We start from the raw sequence: 23,555 nt of genomic DNA, 5'->3' as shown, positions 1-23,555 counted from the left end.
TTCGACTATGGAATTTCAAAGGCTATCATATGGTGTTAAGGGAGTGGCCATTAGGACTCAGTCTTCAAGAGGTAGATCTTACCTACTCGGCTTTTTGGATACAAATCTATGGGCTTCCACTTGAACTGATGATAGAAACAAATGTTGAAAAACTTGGCTTAGTCCTCGACAAGTTATTGGAAATCAACCAAACTTCTCTCCCAACTACAGGTCCTCGACAATATCTAAGGCCCAAGGTTGACATTAACATTGATAAACCATTGTTCAATGGATTCTCGCTTCCTAGAATTAATAAAGTTCAGCAAAAATTAGTTTCAAATATGAAAGGCTTTCAGAATTTTCCTATGGATGTGGACGTCTAGGTCATCTGTTGTAAGTCTGTCCATTATATTTTAACAATGTTGAAGAGCCATGGTTTGGAAACCGGTTACGAGCTAAACCACCCAACTTTCGACGTGTGGATAGAGCTAATAGGTAGGTCATGAATCCCATAGAACAATATCAAAATATCCCCCAGCTCGAACTTGATGCGCCTATCCATCAAACTCTTCCCCCAGTGAGGATCTGTGAACCAAGTGAATTCCCCCCCAGCCCGTCACCAACAATCTAATGGTAAAGGCAAACAAATTCAAGTGCAACATCTTGGCACCGAAAAAGCAAGAATCATCAATTCCCTAGAGGGCAGCAAGAAGGAATATTGTATTCAACAGCTTTTTTCGGGTGTAATGAACCAAGGAAAAGAAACCCTAGAAGACGATACTATTCATGCAATAGGCAGTCAACCCCCCCTCACCCATACAAGCTTCTCTCTTCAACTCCACACGTGGCAATAATCCACCTCACAAGACAATTTTGTTGTTGTAAATTATTGAACCCTGCCAACCCATCCCATTTAAAGTCATAGCATCTTTAAATTCAGTTGACTTGGGAAAAGGTGAGCTCTCCCCATCCTCACACGTGCCCCCTTGGTCTAGAGAAAGGTTACCTCCTTTTATAGCTATCCCCTCATTTCCATCCTAACTGGGCCTACAATTCAATCCTCAGCAAAATTCATCTCTTACTTTAATTAGGAACTTAGTATATGAGCCCGACCCTTCTATTTTCCAACAGATAATTCAATAGTTGAAGCAAAGTGTGGCCCCTACTGATAGCCAAAAGCCCAACCCAAACATCTCATTACTTGCAAGCCCTCGGGCTTTTAATGCCATACACCTGAGCCCAACTCAAGTCTTTTCACAAAACCACCCAAACCAATTCTTAACTTCACCTCTCTTGGCAGACACTGAACCCAATTCAAAGGAGTACCCGAACTCTTGAAAAAAAAAAATACAAGCATTTCACTCATCTTCAAGTCATATTGTCTCAAGCACCATTGAACCCATTCCAACCTCTTTACCATTCAGTGAGATTCTACGGAAGAGGAAAATTTCTCTAGAAATCGAAAATGAACCGTAAATCCCACTCAAACAATGCTTGCTCAGCTCTTCTCTCAGTGTCAAGTATGCATCCTACAAAGGAAAAAGCCAAGTTTCTTCCAATCTGGAGATCAATGTCAACCTGGTTTTAAGGGAAAAGACTGAGATAGCAAAGCCATGCAAGAAATAAAGGAAGTATAGTAAAAGAGCCTTAAACACAATTTGGTATGCAACTTACCAGACTCAGGGGCTGCAAATCTTGGGTAACAAAGTTCAGTCACAAACCATAAATCTTTTTCCCTTAAATTCAATGACCAAGGTGGCAGGGTCCTTACTGTCACCAAATGATCCATGAAGGTGCTATCTTGGAATTGCCGGGTTATTGCTATACCCCGTACAATCAGATCTTTGAGAGCAAAAATCAGGGCCCTTAACCTCTAAGTTATTTTCTTATCTGAAACATTATTATGTAGTGAGGACACTGGTCCCCTTGTAAATAGACTAGGGTTCTCTTCCTTTTTGCATACTCCTCCATATGGTAAATAGGGGGGGGGGGGGGGGATTATTACTCATGTATCGGCTTGGCATATATTTTGAACTGGTTTAAGCTTCTAGTAATATTATTTCTATTTTAGTTTACTCTAATCCCATTCATTTACCATGGTTACTAAATTGTGGCTATTGTCTCGCCCCTCATAAGAAGAAACCTTTTTCTTGGGATAGCCTTACAAAAATCATTGAATAATTTGCTGGTCCTTCATTAGCAATTGATGACTTCAATACCCTCTTTACCCAATCTAAAAAGTTAGGGGGAAAACCTGTGGCCCAATCTTCCAAACCCGAAAGGTCTCCACCTTTTTATGGAAAAAAAATGTTTTTGTGGATCTAGGTTATTCAGGCCCAAACTTCACTTGGAGCAATAACGGCCATGGGCATAATCAAATCCGTGAAAGATCGGATAGAGGACTTGCAAACATTCAATGGATTAACTTGTTTCCTCTAGCATCCATTACCACCCTCACTCGAGTTACTTCTGATCATGCTCCTATCATTTTGAACACTTCAAATTGTAACAGCCTTCCCAAATCCTTTAAATTTGAAGAATTTTGGACAACAGACCCTTCTAGTCTAGAGATAATCAAAGAAGCATAGCACTCATCCTGTGTTGGCACCCCTGCTTTTATCCTGACAAAAGAAATGCAAAGCTACAAAAAAAGCTTTAAGGATCTGGAACCTTCAATGCTTTGGTCCAAATTTTTAAGTACCATACTGGTTAAGGCACTGAAACAAAATATTTCGGTATCGATACTGTTTTGGATACCGTTTTAGAATAGTCGATATATAAATAAATTATATATAAATACATATATAAATTATAAATAGACTGGTCTGAATTGAGGGTCAAAAAATGAGCTTGCAGATTGAAGAAATGAAAAAAAGAAAAAGAAAAATATAAAGGCCGAAATATCTACCGGTACGGGCCGAAATAGTCGAAATTCAAACTGATATGAAACAAGGGTCTTCTCTGTATCGACTGGTATGGTACAAAATTCAAAACAATACTTTGGTCACATTCAAATACAACTCAAAATACTGAACTCAACCTTGAAATCTTTACAGTCTCGAACTTCCTCCATCCCTGTTTCCTTAGAATTTGATCTCAAAACCAACATCAATGAACTTCTTTTATGTGAAGAATCTCTTTGGAAACAAAAATCCAAAATCATTTGGCTCACCAACACTGATCTTAATACCAAAATTTTTCATGCTTCAACGGCCATAAGAAGGAGAAGAAATCACATTGATAATCTAAAAATTGGGAGAAACCAATGGACATCGGATCCTTCCCTTATCATTTCTAAGATACAAGAACATTTTCAAAATATTTACACCTCCATCCAACCTTCTCCCCTGAGAACTTGGACAATTTGTTTCCTAAAAAGATCACAAAGCAATAAAATAGTCTGCTTTGTGCTATTTCATCTTAAGAGGATATCATTTTGATTGTCCGAAAACTCCACAATTCCATAGCTCCTGGCCCAAACGACTCTACATTTCTTTTCTGAAAAACTTATTGGGAAGTGATTAAAGTTGATTTAATTACTGTCGTTCAAAATTTCTTTATTCACGGTAAACTCATCAAAAAACTCAATCACACCAACCTGGCTATGATCCCAAAAATTGAGAATCCTAATGATGTGCATCAATTTAGGCCAATTAGTCTTTCAAATGTTTGTTATAAAATTATTGCCAAGATTCTTGCCAATAGACTTAAATCTATTCTCCCCAGCATCATCTCCCCATGTCAATCTACCTTTCTCCCTGGTCGTCTTATCCAAGATAACACCATTCTGGTTAGGGAAAGTTTTTACAATATGAAAAAAAGGCAAGGCCACTTGGACTATATGGCAATCAAAATTGACATGGCAAAAGCTTTTGACTCCATGGAATGGTCATTCCTTTTTTATGTCATGCATCATGCTGGTTTTAGCCAGCGTTGGATCAATTGGATCAGAGAATGCATCACCTTGATCTGTTATTCCATTCTTATCAAAGGATCCCCCCAAGATTTTTTTCATCCAACCAGGGGCCTTAGGTAGGGCAACCCTTTGTCCCATTTCCTTTTTATTCTGGGAAGCGAAGCCTTTTCCCTACTCATCTTCAGAAGAGAGAATCATAATATTGTGAAAGGCATAAGAATCTCTAAAGATGGCCCTCCAATCTCTCATCTCCTCTTTGCAAATGACCTAATTTAATTTGGAGAGGCTTAAATTCAAAATGCCCAAGCTTTCTCTAAATTTCTTGAAGCCTATAACTCTTGATCGGGACAAAGGATTAATCAAAGAAAATCTTCCCTACACTTTAGCACCAATACCACCCCAGGTATAAAGATTGACATTGAAAAAACATCTTTGGTTTTAGAATTTCCCTTGCTTGCATCAATTATCTAGGGATACCCCTCATTTGAGGCGTCAAATCTTCCAAATTCCACAATGATTTTATCAAAAAAATTTAGTCAAAATTCCAAGGTTGGAAAGCAAAAATCCTTTTACAAGCTGTAAAAATTGTCCTCATCAGAGCTGTAGCAAGCGCTATCCCTAGTTATACAATGGCTACCAACTTACAATCAAAATCCATCACTAGACACCTTGATTCCATCTTTCAAAGATTTTGGTGGGGCGTGGACAACCCTGAAATGAAAAGATTCACCCCAAAATCCTGGAAAGAAATTCGCACTCCAAAATCTATAGGAGGTCTGGGCTTGAAACAAATGAATCTCTTTAATTCGACTCTGATCTCTAAATGTGCTCGGGTTTTTATGAATGACTTAAACAATATTTGGAAGGAAGTGTTTTCCAAAAAATACCTCAAATCCAATTCCTTTGCCAACATCACCTCAAAATCCCATGATTCTTGGTTCTGAAATTGTATCCTTAAGAAAAGAGATTTTCTAATGAATAGTAGTTGTTTTCAAGTCAACAATGGACTACAATGAATGTGTGGCAGGACCTTTGAATTCCTACTTTGCCTTCACTAAAACACTTTCCAAATCCAACCATCTCTACTATTGATTAGAATACTACAGTCTTGGAGCTCATCCTTGAAAAACCAAAAAGATGGAACATTTTACTTCTCAACACTCTTTTCTCTGAATATACCACAAGAGAAATCCAAAAAACTTCCTTAGCCACCCATAATATCCACTCAATCCCTGACAAAATCAAATGGCTCCATCATTCGTTAGGGAATTTCTCATTCAAGTCAGCTTATGCTGCTCTTGTGAAACAAAATTCAAATCATCTCACGTTAAACAACTCAATCAACTGGAAACTAAAAATCCAAGACCGGCTAAAACTCCTTTGGAAAATTTGTAACAGTATTCTTCCCACAAATGTGCTAATTCATAGAGTCATTCCTCTAGAAGAAGAATAGGTTTTATGTCCTCTTTTCAAAGCAGAATTGGAAAACCTTACCCACATGTTCTTAAACTGCATTTTTTCCAAAATTGTGTGGAGACATTCTAGGTGGCCTATTGATATAACCATTTTCTTGCAATAACCAATTCATGATTGGATAAAAAACATCATCAATCCAAACAAGTTTCTTAAAATCCCAAAGTCTGAACATCAAAATTTTCAAATCTTTGGTTGCATCGCCATGGACTCTCATTGGTTCCAAAGAAATAAAGTCATCCATGAACAAATTCAATCTACTCCCCTCAAATTTGTGGAATCAGTTCAAAAAAAAATTTTAGGATCATATAAGAGCTTGGACAATGAAAGATGATTATTTGCCATTTGATGAATTCTTGTCAACTGAAGAAAGACAACAAGATCCATCAGAATCCAAGATAGTGTCTTTTGATGTAGCCGTGAGGGAACAGGATACAACAATCTCCGCATTAGGTTGAGATGCTATAGGGACAACTCTCTTTGCCAAAACAGACTGGATTCATAGCTCCCATCTGAACACAGGGGAAGCCAAAGCAGCACTTATGGCCATTCAAGAAGCTGAAAGAATGAAACTAAAGAATATAATTCTTGAAGGAGATTCTATTATGGTAATACAAGCCATTATAAATTCCTCTACTATCCAAGACTGGATTCTAAACCCCATCATCAATGACATCAAATATCTTTTAAAATCCTTTACAAGTTGGAAAGCAAGGAAAATTCATCAATTTGCAAATCGATACGTACATAATCTAGTGCAGTGGGTTGCAGCAACGAAAGTCTATAGAAATCTCACTGCAAAAAAGAAAGAAATCATATTGGGCTATTTTTATTTCCGGCAACACTAATATAGCCGTAAATAACTCATATTTCTATTTCAATTGAAATCTTGTGGCTATCTGGAAATGGAGTTGGAATTAAATAAATTTTCCCGCGAGTTTTGGTCATCGGAAATATGCTTGCCAAATACAACTTTGTTTCGTATTTAGTAGGTCGTTTTAATAACTTATTGCAGCGACAAAATTTGCCACAATTTCTCAAGCCGCTTAAACTTGACTTATTATCGCGACTTCTAGTCGCTGTAATAAGTCTTTTAAATCACTTCTTCTCCCGTAATTTCCCCACTTTCCCTCTCTCTCTCTCTCTCTCTCTCTCTCTCTCTCTCTATTTAACATTCTCACGAGAATTTTCGATCGTTGCCACCGACACCGTCTTCTTGTCGACGCCAGTCAGTTTCTTCTCTAACTTTATCAATTATGCTCTCTCTCTCTCTCCCTCTCTAATTCTCACCTGGATTCAAGACATTCAGTTTCTTCTAATTGTGCTGTCTGTTGAACGACTTTATTTTGAACCACAAATATTACTAGAAAAAAGCACTACTCTGTCAGCTTAGTTAGTCCATATTATACACCACTTCGCATAAAAATTTCTTCATTCTATTGTTCTTGCTCTTCAATTTTTGCTTTTGGAATTTCTTTTTCAACTCGATCTTGAAATGTCGAGGTGAAATAGGTTGTTAGTTCACTGTTGCAGATTTTACTGGTTTGGTGTAATCTATGGTTGTTCACGTTGGTTTAAGCTTGAGAAGGTGGCTCACAAACAAACACTAATTTCTAATGGTTTGAAGTATAAAATGGAGGGTTTAAACCTATTGAAAAGGGATTCAAGTAAAAGAAATGATAGAACTAAATCTATAGTAGAAACTATAATAGAAATTGAATTGCCTAAACCAAAAATAGAGAAGAATTTTATTCTACCTCATCAAGTAATAGGTTGAACTAATTTCTCTTGTTTCTACATGCACAAATATTTTCTCAATTTTAGTAGAGACAATTCACAAATGGACTAAAATTATGAAGTTCACCAAAAAGTAGCTTCTTCAACCAATTAGGAAGTATACAAATAGGGTCCAAAAATGGATCACGAATATGGTTGTGATTGCAACACTAGATATACAGCCAAAACAGCAGAGGCACAACAACAATATATAGCTTTCAAAATCTCTAACAAAATGATATGCAGCTCCTCCGAGCAACAACAACATTTTAGACACTTCGAGTAAACCAAATGGAACACTAAGATTATATCTATTTAGATGAATGCTAATAAGCATTCCCAAAAGCTAGGTAAGGACCCTTATCATCCATCACCATTCCATGGCTTTCAGAAAACTTTCTAGCTGTTAACAGGGTCCACACGACAAAAAACTGAAGGCACCATATAACTTTACTGTCATGGAATATAATTTGTGAGTTTTTCAGCTTGCATGGTATCCACTCAATAGCAAAGTTTTGGGCATATATCACCCAGCTCATATTTGTCTTCAATATAGAATATGAAATATAAAAAACAATACCAACCCTTTAGCACACATGAGCGGATCCTCAAAAGAAGCATCTGGAGCATAAATTTCAAAGTCACGAGGTGTTGCACAAGTTTCATATTTGAAACAATCACTCACAAAACTCAGATGAGAACTGTGAGTTTTTAATTGACCTTGTGATGAGCCATGGGTGTCCCGGAAACACAACACAGCCTCAACAACTAATCCACCACGGGCAATTGCAATATCAACTATATATAACCTATGAATTCATAGTGATATACAGTTGATATGGATGGCAAAAGAGGTAATGCACTCGTTAGTTTCCCCTGGTCAATAATAGATTCTTATTGCATGGACAAAGAAATATAAACCATGATGACTTTTTCTTTTTTGTAGGTAATCACTAAGTACCTTATATAATTGATCGTTCATGTCCAATGTGAGGTCTTATGTTCCTATTCACAAGGAGTTTACTTCATTTACATTTGCTGGATTTGTTTTGATCCTAATACACTACCAATCATCAATTCTGACTTCATTTTTCATTATGAAAAAAACTTAATTCAATGAAGTTTGTAAACAAATGGTCTATGTATAAATTTATTGGTTTAGACATCATTTAAACATGTCACTAACTTTACTCAATAAAGAAAAAAAAAATCCCTTCCCTGCTTGTATTTCAATCAGAATTCCATTTACTCTTCTCTTGACTTTCCAGTTGCCTGAGACTCGCTAAGATTAATTAACAGTTTGGCCTTGTTTAATGTGATAAGCATATTGACTTTGCTACCTCAACAATTCTAGCTTCTTGAGTTAAATTGCTCTATGGATGGATATCATGAGTAACATGATATTATCATTTTTACCCAGAATTTGAGTTAAAACCAGCCGCCTACATTACCTACTTCGTCGAATTCTGCATGTGAATGCAAACAAAGATGTGAGGATATACTCTATTCCCTAAATCTCTTGTAGTTTCAGTTTGTAATTATGTTATTGGCTCTTCTTCTTTATGCTCAAGTATGTTCAATGCATGCGAAATTTGACAGTAAACTATTATTCTTTTTGCAATATATATATAAGCACCAAACTATTAAATTTTCATCTTTTCCGAAACAACTGCTTATGGAAATTTGCCCCATTTTAACAGATTCAACTGCTAAAAGTGTGCTACATCGCTCACTAGCAAAGGATTTCATCATCAGTTTTCAGATAGCCAAAATTTTGAGGTTCGCATTCTCAATCTTTGATTATAGCAACCTTTTTTTTCTTTTTTTCCTGGGTATTCCAGTTTAGGTATTGGTTATAACTTTTGCATGTTTGGTTTAATCTGAATCTGGCATAATTCTTAATTACTTTACAATTTTGACTGGAGTTGTGTTATAATTTGTTATAGGAATCCACTCGTTTCCTAGCTAGGAATTGCATGCACCACTTATATCAGTACTACTACTACTAATAGTGCCTAATTGGCTAGAGTTGTGTATGTTTTGTTTTTATTTTAGTTATTTGAAAAACGTCCTGTTCTGGTTGTCTTTGGAGTCATTCTGAAATAATTCTTCTAACGGCCTATTCATATTAATTTATGGGTCCTCGTATATAAAAGAAGTGTGGTCATAGGCTTATGGACATATCCTTTGGCACATTTATTTCTTACTAAACAACTTTTCCAACCCTACTTGTTTCTAGATGGACAAGAGTTGGATGCAAATCACTGATAAATTTAGATCTATGGAATATGCTAAAAGAGTTAAGGAGTTAAGTTTGAGTACTGCAAATGTGAGTTTGCGACTTCTATAAGGCATTTTCTTGTTGTACTACTTGCATCTCAAATGGCACAAAATAGATATATTTATATTGTTGTTTTTGTTTATGTGATTGTAACTTTGGTTTTATGCAGATAGTATATTTAAAAACAATTTAGTTGGTTTTCATGGAAACTGTTCTTGAAGCTGCAACCAAGGTATATATGGATTTTGTAAATTATAGTAGTCATGGGGATTTCTTTTGTAATTTGGGTTAACCAATGCTAATGGAGCATCTGTGAACTTTGACCTGTGTGTTCCTACAACCGATTAGAGTTTTCTCAATTGAGGAAACAATAATCAATTTGTGTGCTTAGTCTGGTTTAGTTGGGTTTTGTTCAAAATTTCATTGATTTACTGGTTTTGGTTTGACATATATGTTGGGCAATTGACTATATCTTGTTTCATGTATTTGATGGTATATATTTCTTTTTAATTTCATTACATGTACTTTTTGATTCAGACATGCCTCTAGGTTGGTTGATCTATATATGTGGTTTGTTGTTTGACAGTAAGTATTAGATTGGTTTCTAGTAGGGGTTTAAGCTATTTGTACGTTTTTTTTTTTTTTTTGTAGCTAAGTGTAAAAATACTAGTTGATTGTTATGATTCACATCAAAAGGGATTTGCTGAATGTTTACCATTAGCATCCGTTTTTTCATTTTCTAGACCTAGAATGTATACAAGTGATGGTTCTGTTTTTTGGTGTTTTTTAATTGAAAAAAAAAATTTAACAAGTTCAGCTCTTCAGGCTTGAAATCGATTGATTTGGGTTATCTATATTGTCCATGTAATAATTTTCTGGTTTGTTTATTCCCATCGGCTATTATTGATTCTTGAAAGTGGAGTTGAAAGTTCTTGAAGGAACTGATCTTTGTTGGGTTTTAACTACTTTCTAGCTTTGTTTTACCTGCAACTCTCGGATAGTACTGGGAGTAACAAAGACCTTGGTTTTCTATAGGAGGCGTACACCAATTGGGGAGCGAACTGACTGGGTGATGCATGAGTATATCGTGGACGAGGAGGAGCTTAAGAGATGCCAGAATGTACATGTATTGCATTGTATGATGTAACTTTGATAACTTTCTTATCTTTGGCTGTTGTTAATTGATATTGTATGCTTTTTTATATTGCAGGAGTATTATGCTCTTTACAGTTTGGAGTTTTCTCAAGCCTGTAGTTCCTACGGAAGGTTTTGCAATAGAATGAAGCTAGCTTTAGTTCTCCATGTCTTGGCTCTTTGGTGTTTCATTGTTCTCGTTGTAATCTCAACTTATAGGACTTTTATCATGTTTGAGCCTCCTTCCCTCCCTTCTAAAGAGGTGGAAGAAGAAATAGCTTAATACTCTTTTGAGTGGTTTTCTTAGGCACTTGACTCTTAGAATAGTTGGATTTTCCATGGATACTATATATACATATATGTATCTTTGTAATGAGATAATGAGTAATATTTAGAAAAAATGCCAAATTGATCTCATGCTATTGAAGAAATTTATTGTTGGCCAAGAAAAATTTTATTTGCTGGAAATGAAATCTATAAAATTTTAATTAATTCTTGAATGCTTGTGAGAAAAAGACACATTTTATTTACTTTGAATAAGGAAAAGAAGCTCATTTTATATGAGTGGATAAAAACCAATATAATGAAAAAAAATCGTAAAAAAAATTTATGAATCGCGGTTGCCAGATATTTTTGTGGCGAATATTTATACTATTTCCGGCGACTAAATGTCAATAAAAATAGTAAATATGACTGTTAATTACCAGAGTAGTTGGGAAAAATCTTTCTTGGCTCAAAATTTGTGACGACTTTCGGACAATTATTTTTAGTCGGAAATAAGTATTTGCGGCGAATATTAGATTATTTCTGGTGACTTTTGGACAACTATTTTTACCCGAAAATAAACCTATTTGTTGTAGTGGATCTCCCTTTAATCCAAATCCCTACTTGTTTATTATAATTTCATAGTGGAAAAGATCCACCTATTGTGTAATTTGTAAAAGAGCTAGATCTATATAATATCCACTTGATTAAAAAAACAAAAAAAAAAAAAAAATCTCAAAACAGCACTCGGTTTCTCATTTACTTCTTTAGGACTTTGAGCGAATATGAATAGATATCTGTAAGTTTCATATTAAACACGATAGTAACAGACATTCGCCCGTACAACCTACACAAATTATGGCAATTAAAAGGACATGATAACGAAATATAATTACATGAAAATAACAAGCCGTACACAAGTACTTATTTATGACGCACGTACAGATAGATTACATTACATGAAATACATATAGAAATATAATTCTTTCACTAACTGCGAGTGCATGTTACGGACGAAGTGCTCTTCTTCTTCTTCTTCTTCTATTTGGTGGCATCGGTACTTCCTGTCCCAAATTGACTTCGAAAGTAGGCGATTAATTTGTCTCTGGCCGGAGGAAGATTTTCTTTGATGCCACTGCTGCTCACGAACACACCAACCCAGTTGCTAAGTTTGGGAAATTCCTCTCTTGTCAACAACTTTGTACCTGAAGCTTCTTCAAATATTCCTAACCAAAACCCTATGAAGTTAGCAACAATGTCTAGAAATCCAATCGCCTCTCCTCCAAAATACTTCTTTTCTCCGATCTCGTTTTCCAGATGCTTTAGAAGTTCACATGCTTCTTTTACAGCATTCTCATGCTGTTTCTCTTCACCCCAGCAAGCATTGAATATCCCAGGCAAACACTGCAAAAGTACAGAATTAAATTAGAGAATATTTTTAATATATAACAGCACAATTAACATTCCAACAAGGAAGAAAGATATATATAAACTACCTTTTCGTCAATGAATTTGGCCCAGAAACGTGCGTTGGCTCTCTCGTAGGGATCTTTGGGAAATATGGGATAGCCTTTCCAGGTCTCATCGATGTATTCGAGAATAACCTGGGACTCAGCTATAGGCTTTCCATTGTGTACCAGGACCGGAATTTTCTTGTGAATGGGGTTGTATTTGAGAAGGGTAGGACTCTTGTTGGTTAAGTCTTCTTCAAAATATTTGTATTGGATTCCTTTCAGTTTTAGAGCCATCTCTACTCTTCGACTAAAAGGGCTTCCCCACACACCAAACAGCAAGACTTCTTCGGCCATAATGGAACTTAGATCTTCGGAATTAATCCAAGTCAATAATGCTGAGTTTTCAGATGCTCCTCTTCTGGGACTCTTGATCCCATTTTATAGATAAAGCCAAGCCATATATCTCAACGGTTACTTGGCCAATAAGGTTCTACAGTCCCAATAATTTTCAATGTAGGTAGGTGGCAGTAGTTGCCGGTACATGAATTGGAGTAATATACTTGGGAAACAAGCTATGCAACGAAAACCAATTCATGTCTTGCGTCCTTCCTTACCTCAGCAAGGATTAAGGAATACAAACAAATTAACTTTGTCATTAATGGCACGATGGGACCTTGTTCGATTGAATAATGTTATAATATATCCGAGTTGTAAATTAATTTAAACTTGTTACGTGGGTAGTAGCTACATATATATATATATATATATGGGTAGTAAATTAATTTTATTACCCATTTATTATATTAACAAAAATTATTTTTGTGTACCATTTACGAATTTTATTAATGTGATTGGTTGCGTCATTTTTTTAATATAAAATAAAAATTTTGACTAATTACATCAGTAAAATTCAAATTAAAGAAATAAATAAAAGTGATTGTATGTAACAAAATTCTTATTATAATCAATTCAACCACGACCAACTAATTAATAAAAGAGCAATGCTACATACAGTCGTAGAATTGCAAACGCCGCGCAATCGCTTTGAAAAGAGTGAGGTCCACGATTAAAAAGTTAATTTTTTTTCATATAGGTCTCATATTAATTCATTTTTTTCAAAACGATTGCACGCCGCTTGCACAATCACGACTGCAAATATCATTTCTCTTAATAAAATGCAGCAAAACTCGCAAATCTTATGAAATTTTTGAATGATATACACATGAAAGTTACAGTTTAAAATTAAGGAAGTGGTGAATGCATGCCAAATATGGTGGTTGACTACGATTTCACAGATTGAGCTGGGTTTATACGAGTAAAAGGCTCAAGGTGGCATAGGTCGTTTGATTCAAAAGCGACGCGCGTTGTTGCTTCACTTATCAATCTAATCAATTTTAAAAGCATAATAATCATTTTTAATTCTCTACTTATTGTTTTTAATTGGATTTTGGCTGATGTACGTACGTTAAATATTCTTAACTGGATTTATAATTTAAGTATACTTTAAATTAAGGAATTCTATAAACGCAACATCAACGGAATTCCCAATTCTGGTTTTTGCATGCATGGCGGGTATTAATTACTTAGACAAATTAGTGAGTAAACTCACCATTTATATATGTTTAAAGTCGACTAAAAATCGGCTCAATCATTTAACCTATATTCTAGCACTTCTCTCGTTTATATAGGTTTAATATATACAAATACAGAAATGTAAATAAGTGGAAGAATAGGGCAGTGTTTGGTTACGAGGCTCAATTCAACTCAAACTAACTCATCTTATTTAATTATTATAATTTTTCTAACTTCCAATACAAAATATAATAAATAATTCAATTTTTTCAAATCTCGAAATAATAATAATATTAAAAAATAATATTCTAATAATATTTTATTCAACTTTCAACTCATCTCAACTCATCGTTTAAACCAGGCTAAGTGGAAGGGGTATTTAGGGCTCAAAGGAACAAGCTCATGTATTAAAATGCCTAAGTCTAAGGAGCTAGAGACTAATCTACGAGCTCAAGGATTGGTCTTATTGATATGCATTATATATAATGAGAATAGATAACACATCCGATTAATCAGGGAGGTAACCACTCCACTTTATATAGAGAGTCTTCAAGATAAATGTTAGAGATTAGTTGTTATTGTCATCATCTTGCTCCTATAAATAACATCTAAAGATAACACATTTATTATACTAATTTATATACTTATATTGAGATCACTTCTCTCTAACTTAGACATTGGAGTTCAACTGGACACCTCGTGCAACTCTCTCATTTCGTTGCAAGTCATCCGTATTGTTGGTTGATTGAGATGTATTATTGTATATTTTATATATCTAGAACTAATATATTTCAAATATTTCATGATATTAATATTATTAGTTTTAGATAAAAAATGATTAAGAGGCTTAAATTCAAGTTGTGATTTAAAATTGATTAATAATATAGTTTATGCTTAATTTTATAATTTATGATTTAATTAGATAATATGTTTTCACATACACAACACATCTTTGATATTATATTTTTCCTTCTTTTTTTTTTTTTTTTTTTTTTTTTTTTTTCTGATTTCTATTTCTTCTTCATGTCAAGAAAAGCAACAGCATTAGGAAAGGGAAAAGTCAAAAAGGTCAACAACGTGCTGCTATGGGCCTTCCTCTCAACAAGCACACACGGGATTATTCTCAAAGGAACCGAAGGAGCAAAACGCAAAATTTTGTTTTGGCTTCTTTTCAAAATACACGCGGAACCCAGGAGACTTTTTAGCTTGGTTTTCTTAGTGAGCTTTGCTACATACAAATATAGTCGGACATTAATTTGTATATTAATACTGATTTATTCATATTTAAAATTTAAATTAACACTCTTTTCAATAAAATTTACTTTTTGACCAATCACATCACATTGGTGCACAGATTAGTGCACAATTGTGCTTGTAACTATATTTTTCCTTTCTTAGTAATCACACACTCAAGACAAAAAAAGAAGAAGAAAAATGTGGAGTGACATTATACTCTTTTGTGTACTTTATTGATATAACTAATTATATATTAAAAAAATTAATCCAATCAATTATATCAATAAAATGTACGTGAAGTATACAAAAGTGATTATATGTAACATTACTATAAAAAAAAACACATGAAAACAAAAGAGGGGCTTTATGGTTTTGGATGCGCACACACATGCGAAAAGTAAGTTCTAGCGTCGCAGCTGCCAGCTTGAAGAACCTTGAGGGGTCCAATTGTCGCTACTGAGCCTTCCTTCACTGCTTGCCACCTCCATCTCCAGCTGTCTGGCTTACTCTTTTCATTTTTTACTTTTTATTTAATTTTAGTTTAAAGTTTATAGTATATTTTTTTAGATTTTTGTCTTAGAACCATTTGATTTGGGCATTATATTTCCTACTCATTAAACTTGATGTTAGTTGTTTTTCTTACTCCTTTAAACTTCCATTAGATAGGTATTAGCATGGTTATGGATTGATTTTGATAATTTATGATTTGAATACAAGATTAAATCCTAAAATCTTGATTTTGGTACTTTTCAGTTTTCTAGCTCACATTACATAATTTATTTTCTAGTCTAACTTAATTCTTAGTTTAGTTTTGCTAATCTCTTAGTTCTATTAAATATTAGATTTATTAAGGGTTAATTAGACTTTAATTAATTTCAGTTTTGATAATTAATTTTCTATTAAGATTGCTTATCTTAGTTGGTTTCTTGATTGTTAGATTTCACTTTGTTTAATTTTCTGTAATTTCACTTTGCTTAGCTTAGCTTAATTAATTTTGAGTCTTGCAATTAGTTTGGCAATTTTTGTGGGTTAGTAGGTGGGTAATTTAGAGTTAATTTCCTGTTTTTCTTGCTTAATGTTGATTAGTTAGCTTGTTTTATAATTTGGTGTTTAGCTAGTTTCAGATTTAATATTTAATGTGCTGTTAATTAAATTAGTTTAATAAGTTGCCCTTTGGTTAATTAATTTCAGCAAGTTTAGTTTAGTTATTAGTTTATTGTTTTGCATCTTAGTCTTTTACTATTCTTTGCAACACTAAAAAATCTAAAAAAATGAATTTGGTCCACCGCCGGTGCTTTTTTCATTTCCGTTACACTCTTTTATTCATTGTACATATCATTACTTTTATTTTTTCTTTGTAAATATCTTCACTATTTTACACGTGTTTTGATTTTAAACAACTTTTCTCAAAAAGAAGATATATGAATTTTTATTCATAATTATTTTGCGACACTCTCTTGCAATTGGGATAATCGTTATACTGCTATTTTTTGAGTGAGTCATTGTTGGTGTGGAACACATCCTTAAGAATAATTGTTACTAATATTATGAAGTAATCATTAATTGTTATTTAATTAAGAGAATTGAATTTTTTTTAATTTATGGATTAATAAATATGAAAACAATCTCATGGTTAATTTGCTCCGAAATCAAATTACTCTCCTGCCTACTTTTATTTATGAGAAATATTTAGGATTTTAGTTAATATTGTGATTTTACGTTCTGTCGTCAAGAAGTCATTAGCGAACTGTTAAATGGGCCGGGCCACGCCATTACTTACATAAACAACTAAAAAACATAAAAATGGATACCTAGTCCGGCCACCTCTGAGTGGCCCAGACCAGACTGCCTAAAAGTGACGGAGCCATCTTGACTCTTGAGATATGGGGCCGGTTTCCTTGAGGGAATGATCCTTTCCCTTCACCCCTAAGACCATGGTATAGTTTTCCTTTCCTCTCCAAGATACAGGGAAATTACCTCTTCCACTACCTTCAAATACTGTAATTTATCTTTGTTATCTATTTATTTTCATATATTTTATACTTTTTTTCCATTTATTTTGACACATGGAAATTAAAACTAGATTATTTTTTAAAAGATGTTTTCTTTATCGGATTTGTCATAACCGGGGAGTGTTCTGGCCTTCTGGGCAGCAGCACACGGGCCTAAAAAATGGAGCTAGCATGACGTGCTGCATGTGTTTGCTGCACCAATCCTAGCGGGCAAAGGCTATATATTTTCGTGTCTCTTTGAATTTGAACTGATATTCAAATCTCAAAACAGCACTCGGTTCTACCGTTTCTCATTTACTTCTTTCAGGCCTTTGAGCGAATATAGATAGATATCTGTAAGTTTCACATTAAACACTACAGTACCAGACTTTCGCCCGTACAATCCTACACAAATTATGGCAATTAAAACGCATTTTTTACATCTTACTGGCAAGAAAAGTGCCTGGTCTTTTAAGGCTCTCAGCATTCAAAAATTGAAATGGGGAGCGGGGGTTAAGGGGAAAGACATGTCATGGTGAATAATAATAATAATAATAATAATATGAACTTTTTGAAAAGAAATAATTCAAACAATTCAAAACCAACTAAAGTAGCATGTACATACGCAGTGCAGTGGCTTTAATTACTAAAGCAGGAATAACAGCATGAGAATTCAGTAACCTTTCCTTTCCAATTCCCTCTAAGGGCTTTCAAATTGGAAGTCAACATCGACCAAACCAGTTGGTAGCCGTTGGAGGTAACCTTTATCTTCATTTTGGGTTGGAAGTTGGAACTACCGGCAATATCATCAAAGTATAAAATTAGCCTTGCATGGGAAGTGACGAAAGCTCAAATGTATGAAACTGTTCCTCGTTCGAAAACGAATATGATTTTTCTTATCATTATTAATTGTTGTCTAAGTCGTTGATTTGTGGGAAAAGATCATCTTCCTTTGAAGTAAATCCGAATTGTTTTACTGATCATTACTAATTAAAATATAGCCTGCAAATATTGGTCACCGTAGTCTGCAATATTCTTCAAGATCAGATGTTTTCTTTTGTGCCTGAGAAGCATCCTTAAATTAAAAACTATGGGCCATGGCGCGGAACCAACGAAAGTTGAGTAAAGAACATACATTTAAATTCTGTACTCGAGTCGTGGGGTTATCAGTAAAGAATATGAAAAACATATGTAGGAGAAGCCATCTCTGAAAGACAGGACTTTTATGGATCAAGGAATCAGATAACTTTGCGTCTCCAAATTGCAAATTGAAAACCTAAGATGATGTCCCACGAGACATGATTACTAAGAAAATAAAAGAACACGGGCCGAGGATTCTTTTGATTCCTACCTTGCTTCATCGCTGAAAGACAAGGACAAATATGTACAACTATCCCCTTGGTCATGTCTTAGGTTATCCTTACTTATTTAGGACTATCAAACTCATGTGGTTGCTCAGTACCAATAATATTCATTCCCTTGTCATTTTGTTTTTCTTTTTATTATCTATGTTAGGTGTTACAGAATAAAGATACTATCTTTGATGATTTAAAAAAAATAAAAAATAAAAAATAAAAAATAAAAATAAAAATAAAAATAAAAAGAAAACCATTATTGGTACTGAGTCACGCTCTGTTTTGAAACAAAGATGCGTTCTCATCCCTCACACAGAATCTCCTATTCATATTTTCTTAACCTTGGACAGATAAAGATTGTAAATAATGCACTGTCCCTGTTACCCTGCTTGGTTTTCACTTTTCACATCCTGTAAAGAATCTAAAGATGACTTGCAAAATACATAAAATTACAGACAAAGTGGAGCGGGAGCATAGTAAAAGTAGAAGACGTAACTAACCTAAGCATGTAATGAAATGAAAAATCACGGGTGGTTTGGTAATGCCTAGGCAAGGAAGGATAATCTAGTCATTCATCTTTTAATCAAAAGCCTTTGAAGAGGTTACGAGCATCATGAAATGGTGGCCATCATTGACAGATCCGTCGCTTACACGACTCCCATGACCTTAGTTTATTATGTTTTTCATACAGAACTTGGAATAATTTAACAAACCTATCATGTTAAAAGCCTTGTTTAAGCAAACCAAAGCAAAGCTGTGTCTGTGTGGGATAGAGACAGAGTGGTACTTTCTTGTCTCCTTTAAAATCAGAGGTAAAATGGTGGGGTATGGAGGCTTATTAAATGTAATTGGATGAGAGAAGAGGCTCCTCATGTCACTTTCACATCATGTGCTTCAGCAAGCTTCAGTAATCATAACTGCCTTCACCCTGCACATATAAGTATACGCCACAAACACAAACCTCCTCTAAAGGTAGAATATCACCAATCTCTCCATATTTTACAATGTATCCCTTCACCTTTCGACATGGTTGAAACCTTATGGATACAGCTTTCAACCAACAACAAGAAAGAGAAGGAACTCAGCAGCAAAATCAGCACCTCAAGCTTTGTCTGCCATTGGTAAGGTTCACAAGCTTTGATAACCGGAACCCGTTTTGCGTTATAAGGTTTTGGGTATCAAAGTCTCTCCGGAATTTCTATTGCAGAGTTAGTTTCTCAAAAGGATTTTGCTGTAGAGGGCTTCGGTATAATGGTACGGTGGTAAACAACTCTGTTTTTTGTGCTTCGCCCGGTCTTGTTGAAGAAGGGAAAGCTGTAATGGAGGTTTTGACTAAAAATAATGAAGGCATTGAAGAAGGAAACAAACAGTGCAAGGAAAACTTTAGTCAGGATGATGCATTTGCGTATTTGGTTGAAGAACTCCGTGAGAGCAGTTCGAGCTCTGATATTTTAACGTCTGAGACGACAGGCCATGAGAAACAGAGTCATAGCAGCTCCGAGTCATCTTCTCCAACTTCATTGGGTTGGCCTATTCAGAAAGTTGAAGTATCTTTTTGCACCAGCACCAATGGTAATGAAGCTGAGGGGAAACCCCAGTCGGGCGATAGAGTATTCGAAAAACAAGGTTCAGAAATATCAGGTTTCTCTCTCTCTCTCTCTCTCTCTCTCTGTGACACATTCATTCAGTACCAAACAAAAATGTTGAATTGGTTGTATATAGTTAAAGTAACAGATTTTGATTTTGGGATTATAGAGATTGAAATGATGAAGGAAAGATTTTCAAAATTGTTGCTTGGAGAAGACATGTCAGGTTGTGGAAATGGGGTTTGCACGTCATTGGCTGTTTCAAATGCCATTACTAATCTTTGTGGTATGAAATAATTCCCAATTGCTTATAGTTCTTGGCTTCTTTTCTACAGTGGTTCGCAATGCATTTTTATGGCAAGACTACTGAATTGTATATCCTTAAGGTTGTTGCTCAATTCCCGTTTGATTTTGCAGCCACTCTTTTTGGGCAACTTTGGAGGTTGGAACCTCTACCTTCTGAGAAGAAAAGGATGTGGCGAAGGGAGATGGATTGGCTTCTTTGTGTTAGCGATTACATTGTCGAGTTGATACCTTCTTGGCAGACATTTCCAGATGGCAGCAAACTCGAGGTAAAATCTAATTCCATTATGTTCTAAAGCTATATGATATTTTTGAACCTGCCGTCACATTGCAATGCAGGATCATTTCTTTCTACGCACTCATGCTGGACGAATTTGCAAATTGGCTACCACTTTATGGGAGACTCAAGATTCCCTTCAATTTTATAACCCAAACATTTTCTACAATTGGAAGAGATACAGACACAACATGTAAACTTAACCTGTTAAATGCTGGAGTCCACACTGTCCACACAAAATTTAATGATGTGGGATTCAAGTATTGAACCTATCTTTCTCCCAGTTATGAAGTGTTTGGGTCAAAAAAATTGTTAAGGATATGCTTAGGTCATAAAATTGTAGAGAGAGGGCAAGCTGAACTCCCATAGAGAAGTGATGGCCCCATCGGTTTTATGTGAAGTTTTAAATACTGTTAATCATACTTTTGGTTCCATTTTCCTTCTCTTCCGGCTGTAGCGCAAATAGGGGGCATGTTGCTTCAAACGCCATATAAATACAATGGTGCATTAAGCTTCTTTGGGATGCTTGAATGAACTCTGATAGTGTTTATGACCTTTTAAAACCTGATTGGTACCTATGTAATGCAAACCGAAGCAGGATGGTTTGACTTGTTTTCACCTTGTAATGCAGGTCATGACTTGCAGACCCCGCTCAGATCTTTATGTTAATCTTCCGGCCCTACGTAAACTGGATAACATGCTTCTCGTAAGTACCTTGAGAACATGTGACTCTGTAAAATACATCCAGTTTTAAGAGGTCATTATGAGTTCAACTCCCTTTTGCAGGAAATATTAGACAGCTTTGTCGATACAGAGTTCTGGTATGTTGACCAGGGTATTCTGGCCCCAGAGGTGGATGGGTCATCCTCATTCCGAAGAGCACTTCCGCGCCAAGGGGAGAAGTGGTGGTTGCCTTTGCCCCAAGTGCCTCCTGGCGGCCTCCATGAAAATTCAAGAAAGCAGTTGCAGCACAAGCGTGACTGCACAAATCAAATCTTAAAAGCTGCCATGGCTATCAACAGCATTGCTTTAGCTGATATGGAAGTCCCTGAATCATATTTGGAAGCTCTTCCGAAGGTATAAAAGTCTCAGTATTTCTAGTGTTGGAATATATAGAGAAACATGGTTGTTGATTGTTGATTTAACTTGGTTTCAGAATGGAAGAGCCAGCTTGGGAGATATCATTTATCGATATATTTCATCAGATCAATTTTCTCCTGAATGTCTACTTGATTGCCTCGACTTATCTTCGGAACATCAAGCTATTGAAGTTGCTAATCGAGTGGAGGCCTCAATGTTTGTGTTCCACAAAAGGACCAACTCAAAACCTGCCAATAATGCAACCCGATCCAACTCAAAGTCATCATGGGAAATGGTTAAGGATCTGATGGTTGATGCAGAAAAAAGGGAATTGCTAGCAGAAAGAGCAGAAACGCTACTACTTTGCTTGAAGCAGCGATTCCCTGGTCTCCCACAGACAACCTTAGATATGAGTAAAATCCAATACAACAAGGTTAGTATATTTTTCTTTGCCGTTATGATCATGTGTTACTACGAATGCCTATTGATTTCGATTCTAACAGTGATTTGATCAAACTTATTCTTTCATCCAGGATGTTGGGAAATCAATTCTCGAGAGCTACTCGAGAGTTTTGGAGAGCCTGGCCTTCAATATTGTAGCACGTATTGACGATCTGCTATACGTGGATGACTTCACCAAGCAATCCGATCAATTCTCATCACTCACCAAAGCTGGTGTGATTGCTCACGAGAGCATTCCGATATCATTTCCAGTGCCTGTCTCAAGCTCTCCATATAAAACAGCTTTCACTACACCAAGCTTTTCACCATCAACACGATTTAGCCCTGGAAAGGGAGAAAGATCACCACTCATCACTAGCAGCAAGATTCCACATCGTGGGATGGGAGTGAAAAAGGTTCTGACAGATTATCTTAGTATTGATGCCAATCTAGAGAATTTTGAAAATACTGTTGATAGATCAGATACTAGACCCAACACATTACGAGAAGCGGCAGCAATATCTCAAACTGGAATTGAATCTGCTGGCTGTTGAAAAGCTGCAAGCCCACCAAGCAAAGGACTCAATCGTGGAAGAATGAACCTCGAGTTTGGGGGCCTTTTCAACCCCACTTTTGCATTGTAAGCCAGCTCTTTTCAGTATACTTTTCATAGGGAAGAAGGTATATACGAGATTGAGTGTTCTTATAATGAGATGTCTATAATAGTGATGAGTTGTATGCTTCATGTTTCTCATAGGCATTTTGAATTCTTCAGTTCCGCGTTTGTTTCTTATTGACCAAACTCGAACTGTGCATGTAAACAGAAAGATATTACTGAAGTATATGCTTCTCTGGATTAAATAAATGAATTCAAATTCATTTATTTAAGTGTATATGCAGCTTTTCTCGGGTAGACTGACATGTTTGGCATAATATTGAAGTGCTTAGGGAATGCAGCATGCATGGTGTAGGTGTGCAGCAGAATTCATGCCTACAGATAAAGGATTAGCACGCTATCAGCACCTCCCTTGACAATCATATCTGAGTGAATCTATTTCATTTGAGAAAATCCAAAAAATTTGAAAAAAATCTATTGATTCAATACTTGATGATTATCAAATGGAGTACTCCCTAATAGAGCTCGATCTCAGAAAAATCATACAAACAGGAGATGAGCATCAGAGGATTAGCATTATTCCACGTTGAGTTTTAACGAAAATATTGTTCTTAATTGGTTGTGGACATTTGCAAGCACCTGTTTACAAGCATAAACACAAATATGGCGATCGATATAGTTATTGGGAAATGATATATGTAGTTTTGGAGTATGTGGTTTCTACGTATTCTTTTTTTAAAAAGTAGATAAATCTGGAATGTATATAAAAAATATTATTTTTTAATAATGATATCCACTTTTTCAAAAAGAGTATGCCAGGA

At 35.3% G+C, this 23,555-nt stretch overlaps 2 protein-coding genes across 4 annotated transcripts; one reads left to right on the top strand and one right to left on the bottom strand.

The window, feature by feature from the left end:
* Window positions 1–11,605: 11,605 nt before the first annotated feature.
* On the bottom strand, window positions 11,606–12,703 carry LOC122278340 (glutathione S-transferase U8-like). Its single transcript, XM_043088539.1, has 2 exons — window positions 12,320–12,703; window positions 11,606–12,227 (listed from the first exon to the last, which is right to left on the bottom strand). The coding sequence occupies exons 1-2, from the start codon at window positions 12,629–12,631 to the stop codon at window positions 11,865–11,867; spliced, it is 675 nt and encodes a 224-aa protein (XP_042944473.1). The 5' UTR covers window positions 12,632–12,703; the 3' UTR covers window positions 11,606–11,864.
* Window positions 12,704–19,196: 6,493 nt separating this feature from the next.
* Window positions 19,197–23,011, top strand: LOC122279312 (rop guanine nucleotide exchange factor 7-like). 3 transcript variants are annotated; one of them, XM_043089870.1, is made up of 8 exons: window positions 19,202–19,552; window positions 19,639–20,072; window positions 20,187–20,303; window positions 20,435–20,589; window positions 21,229–21,303; window positions 21,384–21,674; window positions 21,754–22,110; window positions 22,211–23,011. In XM_043089870.1, exons 2-8 carry the CDS (start codon window positions 19,751–19,753, stop codon window positions 22,670–22,672), a joined length of 1,779 nt encoding a protein of 592 aa, XP_042945804.1. In that variant the 5' UTR covers window positions 19,202–19,552; window positions 19,639–19,750; the 3' UTR covers window positions 22,673–23,011. The 3 variants fall into 3 exon arrangements, with proteins under 3 accessions (XP_042945803.1, XP_042945802.1, XP_042945804.1); XM_043089868.1 differs by having other exon boundaries at window positions 19,200–20,072; XM_043089869.1 differs by lacking the exon at window positions 20,187–20,303 and having other exon boundaries at window positions 19,197–20,072.
* Window positions 23,012–23,555: the final 544 nt, after the last annotated feature.

Source organism: Carya illinoinensis, chromosome 10 (genome assembly GCF_018687715.1).
Source record: "Carya illinoinensis cultivar Pawnee chromosome 10, C.illinoinensisPawnee_v1, whole genome shotgun sequence".
Classification (NCBI taxonomy): Eukaryota; Viridiplantae; Streptophyta; class Magnoliopsida; order Fagales; family Juglandaceae; genus Carya; species Carya illinoinensis.
Note: the sequence above shows the minus strand (reverse complement) of the source record. Positions and strands in the feature narration are given on the sequence as shown.